At 43.0% G+C, this 8,781-nt stretch overlaps 1 protein-coding gene across 1 annotated transcript in view; it reads left to right on the forward strand.

The window, feature by feature from the left end:
• The window catches only part of PSME2 (proteasome activator subunit 2), a 38,286-nt gene extending 31,231 nt beyond the window's left edge, over window positions 1–7,055 (forward strand). The window contains exons 10-11 of the mRNA XM_073575365.1: window positions 5,514–5,600; window positions 6,840–7,055. Coding sequence (XP_073431466.1) covers window positions 5,514–5,600; window positions 6,840–6,920 — 168 coding nt within the window. The 3' untranslated portion in view covers window positions 6,921–7,055. The remainder of the gene's footprint in view (window positions 1–5,513; window positions 5,601–6,839) is intronic.
• The last annotated feature ends 1,726 nt before the right edge of the window (window positions 7,056–8,781 follow it).

Raw genomic sequence — 8,781 nt, forward strand, 5'->3', positions numbered from 1 at the left:
AGACCTTATCACTGCAATATACCTGGCGGTATTTGGACCCCTGGATATCGGGACCCCCCTGGGAGGACGTGGAGCAGCTCTGGTGAGCTAACTGCTGGGGAGGTCGGGACGGACGGCGGGGTTTGCACGAGGCGGCGGCCATCTTAGACGCGCGCTCTGGCAGTGAGAGCTGCGGCGTCGGCCTTCACAGCTGCAGCGCCACCCGGGCAGTGAACATCCATTCTGAGGACTAGAGGGGACGCGCGGTGAGTACCCTGAAAGATTGGGCCCTGCGTTTTCTCCCCCCCTACTGTTACACTCGCTATGCCCGTTGGCGCCATTACTGTGGGAGCTTGTGGACTCCCTTCACTGCTGCCGTCTCTGTGGGTGCTGCGGATCCCCCTCCCTGCCGCAAGAAATCCTGTTGACTCGGCACCGGACGCTGTCCTCATAAGCTCATGAGAATCCTCTGTGTGGGAATTATTCCTGGGCTGCAATTATTTAATAATAGCCCTGCTGTGTTTATCATCTGACGTGGGAAACCACCGGAGCATATACCTCCAGTTATCTTGCTGTACCATACTGCCACTGATCATGAATCGTTCTAAGGGGTCAGGATCAGCAGAAAGGTTGAAAGAATATGCCAGACCTAATCCCTCTGAAAGTGCACGATCTCTTAGAACTAATCCCTCTCAAGCTCAGCGTAAAAATCGTCCATCTGGGGGAGAAGAAGAACCTGAGCAGGAAGAACTGACCCTCAAACAGGCGTCCGGACAGTCGATGCAGGCTATCTCATTGACTAGGACATCCCCGACAGAGAAAATAGAGGACCTATATACTGAGGTGGGACGACTTAGACAGGATATGCAAACCATGAGGAGACGCATTACAGAAGTGGAGACAAGAGTGTCCCAGGTGGAGGACTCCATCACGCCTATGGAGGCCAAGTTAACGAAAGCGGCAGGTTCTGTGGACGCCTGGAGGCAGAAAGCGGACGACCTGGAGAATAGAATGCGTCGGAACAATATTCGTGACATTGGTCTGCTGGAACGCTCAGAAGGTCAATATCCTGAGCAATTTCTGGAAGGTTGGCTTAAGGCTTCTTTGGGAGATGAATTCTCTCCAATGTTTGCCGTCGAAAGGGCTCACAGGGTCCCTACAAAACCCCTTCCTCCGGGAGCCCCACCTAGACCTTTCCTGGCACGTATCCTCAACAGTAAAGTCAGAGACACTATTCTGCGCCTTGCACAGCAAAAAGGCCCCATCAAGTTCAACAATGCCGTGATCTCGATTTTCCCGGACTTTTCCATGGAACTTCAGAAACAGAGGGCACAATTCATCTATGTAAAGAAGCGGCTCAAAGAGAGAAATGTTATATACTCAATGATCTATCCGGCCCGGCTCCGGGTCATACATGGGGGCTCCTCTGTGTTTTTTACGGATCCAGTGGAGGCGAATGAGTGGCTCCGGTCTCATATGGGATCCCCTGCAAAGGAATCCTAATATACTTATTACTAAATTATTTTATTAATGGTCTAATGGGAGCTCTCCTTGCAGGTACCTAGTTTACCAACCATACCGGACACTGTGACTAGTGATGGTATCCCCCTGCTTGTGTTTTGCTAGGAGCGTGAGACTTTGCTCCACTAATGTTTAGTTCCTGTTTTGTTTTCTTTTTTACAATAGTTTTGATTGTTACTTAGGTAAAAGTCGCAGCCAATGGCAATCTCAATCTCTATGTGGTGCCTCTAAATTCTGCTCGGGTAGTACTGTATGCCATATTCAACAGAGTAGGTATGAGGTCTGAGATTATATGTATGACATGGAACGTGAGAGGTATAAAGGCCCCCCGGAAAAAGTTCAAGGTTTTCTCGCAGATCAGACATTATCATCCTCACATTGTGGCCTTGGTGGAGACGCATCTGACCAGAGATACTGCTCGATGCGTGCAGAAACCTTGGGTACAATGGTCTGTCCATGCATTTCACACTAGTTATTCGAGAGGGGTTTCATTGCTGGTATATAGAGATGTTAGATGGGAAGCCAGGGAGACCCTGAGGGATCCTGAAGGTCGTTTTGTTTTTGTACATGCATTGATAAATACCAGGAAATATGTAATCCTATGTGTTTATAACCCCCCACCGGCCAATACATCCATTCTTCAAAAAGCAATGAGCTTTGCCTTAAATCATCCAGACGCGGATGTTATCTGCCTGGGAGACTTCAACATGGTCATGAATACTGATATACTCTAAAGCATACCGGTAGTCTGCATAGCCATGACAATGACACGATTTGAAGCGATCCAAAAATGTTTGCATTATAGTGATAATGTGCAGTGTCCTGCAGTCCTACTGGCCCATTGTCTATATATAATTAGGACATTAGTTGACCATTTCAGCAGAAAATGTGCTGAGGTGTACCACCCCCAAAGGGACATCTGTATAGATGAATCTCTGGTTCATTTTAAAGGGAGGCTAAAATTCAGACAATACCGGCCCAGTAAGAGGGCCAGGTTCGGAATTAAACTGTACAAACTGTGAGAGAGTACCTCAGAGTACACCTACAGATTTAGGGTCTATGAAGGGAAGGACTTCCATATTAACCCCCCTAAATACCCCCTGTCCTGGGGTGAGTGGGAAAATTGTGTGGGAATTGCTGCACCCACTGCTGGATACAGGTTATCACCTCTACATAAGTACAGTAACTTTTACACCAGCATCCCACTTTTCGAGATGCAAATTACCATTGTAAAACCTGCCCTGGGAAACTTGGCCTTTGCATTAAGGATTGCTTCATAGTGCTCCACGTGTCCAAAAATTCATAAAATTTGTTTTAATACTGTTTACCCAACACAGTTTTATAATCTGATGTACTCTGCACAACTTACACATAACACCACATTATAAATTCATATACCAGTAAAACCAAAAGCATTATTATCATTACTATAATTATTCCTCTAAATAAATTCCTTGAAGAGTGGTTTCCAAAATGGAGTCACTTTCTGAGGAATTTCTACTGTTTAGGCACATCAGGAGCTCTACAAATGCGACATGGTGCTTGCAGACCATTCCATCAAACTCCGTGCTTCAAACCGTCACTCCTTTCTTTCCAAACACTGCTGTACAACCAAAATGTTGTTTCCCACCACATATGGGGTATCGGTGTACTTAGCAGAAATTGTACAACAATTTTTGTGGTCCATTTTCTTTTGTTACCCTAAATAAATGTGAAGCACCTGGGGGTTCAAGGTGCTCACCACACATCTAGATAAGTTGCTTGAGGGGTCTAGTTTCCAAAATAGGATCACATGTGGGATATCCACTGTTTAGGCCAGGGCAGTGGAGTCGGTGTCCATTTTGGCTGAGTCGGAGTAAAATGGACCGACTCCGACAATATATATTAAATTGGGTTCAGTAATTCAGTGCAGGATGTACTGTAAATGTTTCATAATAATTTGGGAAAGTTATGAAATGTCCTATAAATGTCTGACCTATTTCTGATCTAAGGATCTCTGCTTTTAGTTGAGATGAATCTGTGCTCCACTTTATGTACATGATCAGTAGTGAAACAGTGCTGTGCAGTCGGAGTCGTGGAGTTGGAGTTTGAGTCGGAAGTCAGGGAAAATGTGTTAGTCAAAGTCGGTTGTCTGGCTTACCGACTCCACAGCCCTAGTTTAGGCACATCAAGGGCTCTCAAACGTGACATGGTGCGCTCAGATCATTCCATTAAAGTCTGCGCTCCAAACCGTCGCTCCTTTCCTTCTGAGCCCTGTTGGGCGCCAAAACAGTAGTTTTCCCACACATTTAAGGTATTGGAGTACTCAGGAGAAATTGCACAACAATTTTTCTTCTGTTACCCTTGTGAAAATAACTTTTTGGAAATTTTTTTTATTTTTACAGCTGAATGTTATAAATTTCTGTGAAGCACCTGGGAGTTCAATGTGCGAAGCACCTGGGGGTTCAATGTGCTCATCACACATCTAGATAAGTTCATTGATTGCTCTAGTTTCCAAAATAGTGTCACTTGTGGGGGGTTTCCACTGTTTAGGCACATCAGGGGCTCTCCAAACATGACATAGCATTCGCTCTCAATTCTAGCCAATTTTGCATTCATAAAGTCAAACCTTGCTCCTTCCCTTCCGAGCACTGCCATGCACCCAGCGTTTTTTCGCCCACATATGGGGTATCAGCATACTCAGAAGAAACAGCACAACAAATTTGTGGTCCATTTTCTCCTGTTACCCTTGTGAATGTAAAAAATTGGTCTAAAGTAAAATTTTTGTGAAAACAAGTTGAATGTTAACTTTTTCACATTGCTTCAGTTCCTGTGAAGCATGTGAAGGGTTAGTAAACTTCTTGAATGTGGTTTTTTTTAGCACCTTGGGGGGTAGAATGGTAGTATCACTTTTGGGTATTTTCTGTCATATACCGTTATACCCCTCAAAGTCACTTCAAATGTGATTTGGTCCTTAAAAAAATGGTTTTGTAAATTTTGTTGGAAAAATGAGAAATTGATGGTCAGTCTTTAATCCTTCTAACTTCCTAACAAAAATTAAATTATGTTTCAAAAACTGTTCTAATGGAAAGTAGACATGTGGAAAATGATATTTATTACTATTGTGTTACATAACTTTGGTTTGAGGGTATACAAAAAATGTGAAATTTTTACCAAATTTCTGATATTTTCACAAATAAATGCAAGTCATATTGAAAAAAATCTACTACTATTATGAGGTACAATATGTCTTGAGAAAACAGTCTCAGGGATCCGTTGAAGCATTCCATAAAGTGACACTGGTCAGAATTGATAAAATTGGCCTGGTCAGGAATGGGAAAACAGGAATCGGGTTGTAGGAGTTAAAGCATAGAAAAAAAATATTTTACTCAACTTCCCTCCGCTCCCCCGCAGCACGGTGTCCTCTCCTGAGGCCAGCAGCTGATTCAGTACGCAAGACACAGGCTCGCATGACATCACTAGCATGCACCGCTAGTTACGTGCGTGCCGTCAGTTGATGGCCTTTGATTTGCTGGCAGTGCGTATAGCGGCACACAGACCCGGTGGATGCGAGGACGCACATCCAGTTGAAGTTTGCTCTGGCTTTGGCAGGCCCGTCACATTACACCCCTGGTCTCTGGACTTCTAAGAATCCCTTTGATTCCCTATAATTGCATAGTTGCATAATACTGGGGGTGGGAGGAGGTGACAGAGGAAGCCCCATCTCCCTCCCTAACCACTGAGATGCTGTGGTCATCATGTACTATGTCTTCTAAGGCGTTATGTTTGCAGACTGAACTATCCCTGATCCAGATATTACAGTATAGCAGGAGCTGTCAATAACAACCAGACTTCTGCAGTTCCTGCCCCCTCATTGATGATGTACATGTAGACCATTCTAAAGGAACTACTGTACCTCCCACTGATAGAATACAAGTATTTACTAAAATAGATATGTCAGGACTGCATATAGGTCGTACTTATAAATTTATTTTAATAGTATAATATCTATACATTCTCTTTTCTCAACCCAGATGGATTACAGAGCTTTGGTTCATGAAAAAGATGAAAGTGCATTTGTAGATCTTAAGCTAATTCTAACTGATGTGAGGAACATCTACGTAAGTTTACTCAACTATTACTCTCTCAGTCTATGTTTTATATCATAGTATGATTATAAGTAAAACAATACATTGTAGGGTACCTAGTGAAGACAAAGGCAATCCACAAGCATAAAAATATTTTAGTAGAGTTTTTCTGATTATAGAAAATAATGGCATATTGGTATGCTATGCAATCACTCTCTAAATCCAGAAGAGGCTACAGCGCTCAGAGTACCACTGTGCAAGGATCTGCTGCATGGTCCCTTTCTCTTCTATTGGGATGCAATGTTAAAGCAGTGCTACAGATTCAAGATTGTGGGAGTCCTGGCAATCAGAACTCCAATTATTAGAATGTCATGGCATATTTTAGAGATTTGGGATTTTTTTCCGTGCAGATCCCTTTAAATCGTTAGTCTTATTTTCATAAATTGGTATTGTTGCATAGTGATTGTAAACGCAAGCAATTTTGCAAATTACTGCTTATTTTCAGGCATTCTGATATTGACACTTTTCTTTTGCTTCTAGCTTGTTGCCTTGTAAACCAACCACCGTAGCTAGACAGCACAACATGCGCCATGCTTACATTTTCTTTACTATTGAGGTTGTTAGCGCTGTTTTGAGGCTATCCGCTAATACCGGACAGCTTCAGCGCAGTGCTTACAAGCTAGACAATGAGTTGCAAAGAACAGAAAATTGGTAATGTCTCAAAAATGGCTGCAAATTTTACTAACCAATAAATTGCAAAACCTCTTGTTTTTACGCATGCTATCAGTCAATATCCAAAATTGAAATTGGAAATAACCCTTTAAGTAGAGTGGAAAGTTTTATAAAAATGGTCAAGTAAAAAGTGGTGGAGTTACCCAAACCAGTCAAATTTCAGCTCCAATTTTTTTTAGAGACCTTGGAAAACAAAACAGCTGTTAGTAATTAGTGTGGGAACTGTACCCTTTTCCTAAACTGACCTATTATCTTTTGATGCTATAGTATTGCAAAAGAGTCATCAGACATATCCATGTTCTGTGATATACTCCCATAAACAGTATATAGTATACAGGGCATGTATATCATCAGACATGTCCATATTCTGTGATACAGATATGGCATTGGCTAATGTAATGATTGTTCCAAAAGTGTGACATTTGGGTCTGAAAAACACTGATAAGTGAAGGTAGTTAAAATGAGATAAAGTAGAAACTGATTTTGGCTCAGTATTTTGTAAAATAATAATATTTATATATTATTTGCATTTTATTTCAGATTGAAATATTTGACATTATTCTGAAAAATTTTGAGAAAATTACCAATCCTAAAGGAGAAGATAAAAATACGATGTACTAACCTGAGTTACTTAACTGGTATCTGGTACTGAATCGACTCGCATCCGTTTTCCTTCGGAGATCTTTGAAATTATGTTTCCTTCTTCACTAATTACAATGCAATTTAAAGAATAAAATTGGAATCCTGTAGTAATGAGTTAGCCTACATAGTGGTCTTTATAATTGATTACAGCTTGACTTGTTCCCCCCACCCAATTTAAATATTACCACATATAAATACACCATGCGCATTCATATGAGCAAAGTATTATCTTCCAGATTTCAAATGAAACTTTCCCATTTAAGTCTATGGGTGTGCAAACAAAATCACATCCCATATGGAACATTCATACGGCATATAATGTTCTTTCAAATACATTTTCATTACTAACCTATTAAACCGTATTTGATCACATACTTTTAAAAATGTTGACGTGTAAATATCGATACCACTTGGACTTAAAATATGGACACAAATGGCAAATGGATTTTTATGGACGCAAAGTTTTCTGAATAAAAAATGGTTGAGTTTTCTTACGCTTGTGTGACACCAGCCCTTAGGGCATCTGCAGACGCACGTATTTTCTCATTTTCACCCGATTTTCATTTGTGTACCATACGTATGTCCGTTCCATGTGACATCCTTGTGTGATCTACTTTCATACAGCTACACTACAAAATATGTTCATGATCAGTTAGGCTATGTGCACACGTTGCGGATTCCGCTGCGGGTTTTTCCGCGCGGAAACGCAGGTAAAGTGACCTGCGGTTTGGTCTGCGGTTTTGCCCTGCGGTTTCACACCTCTACTATGTTAAAGGTGTGAAACCACTGTGGAAACCGCACAAACAATTGACATGCTGCGGTTTGTAAACCGAAGCAAGACTGCGCGGAAAAAAACGCAGCGTGAGCACAGCATTTTTGAAACCCCATAGGGTTTCATTGTACTGTACCATGTCAGCGGAACTGCTGCGTTTCTGCAGGGCCAAAACCACAGCGGAAACGCAGCAGAATCCGCAACGTGTGCACACAGCCTTAGATTCCTAGGTATGCAATAGAAATGTATCCGTAAAAATCGGATGTCACTCAGATGCTCCATGTGGGATCCGATTTTCTTTATCACACCTATAGACTTGAATAGGTGAGTCTCATCAAGAGACTCTGAAGAAAGTAGTGCAGGCTGTGATTCTAATCTCCCAGACAGGCTGGGACAAAAATCGTTCATCTGAACATCCCTGAATAACATGGGTCAGTGTGCTGACCATGTGATATCTGACCAAAACTGAGACAGCACACTTACAATTTGTAACACTCGCGCCCTGACTGGTTGGCGCGAGAGTGGAGGTGTGGCCCCACTCTGCCACAAACCAGACTACCCTGGAAGGGGCATGACTAACCAGCTACCTTGGTGTTTACTGGAGCCTCTGATGGCGGGGTCGGGCTTGTGCGGCAGGTAACTACCAGGTAACACTCCAGGGCGGTGTCTGGTTGAAGCAGCTGATCCCACTGAGGGACTGAACACTGATAGCAGGTGTGGGCAAATACAGACAGGTATGACTGGTACTCTGGCGGGCACGGCTGGCACTCTGGCAGGACAGGCGGGCACGGCTGGTACTTTGGTAGGACAGGTGGGCATGGCTGGCACTCTGGCAGGACAGGTAGGCACGGCCCAGATAGAAGGGACAGGAACTGACTCGGAGGGGACAGAAACACGGGCAGGTATGAGTGATATGTGGGGACAGGTAGGGACCTGTTCAGATCGGAGGATCTGGAACTGATTCGGGAAGGACAGGTACACAGACAGGTATGAAGAGTGTGTGGGAACAGGTAGGAGCCTGACAGAAGGGACAGGAACTGTTAGGAAACAGTCCAGACAGGAGAGACG

Source organism: Dendrobates tinctorius, unplaced genomic scaffold (genome assembly GCF_039654945.1).
Source record: "Dendrobates tinctorius isolate UK_male_01 unplaced genomic scaffold, ASM3965494v1 ptg000044l, whole genome shotgun sequence".
NCBI lineage: Eukaryota > Metazoa > Chordata > Amphibia > Anura > Dendrobatidae > Dendrobates > Dendrobates tinctorius.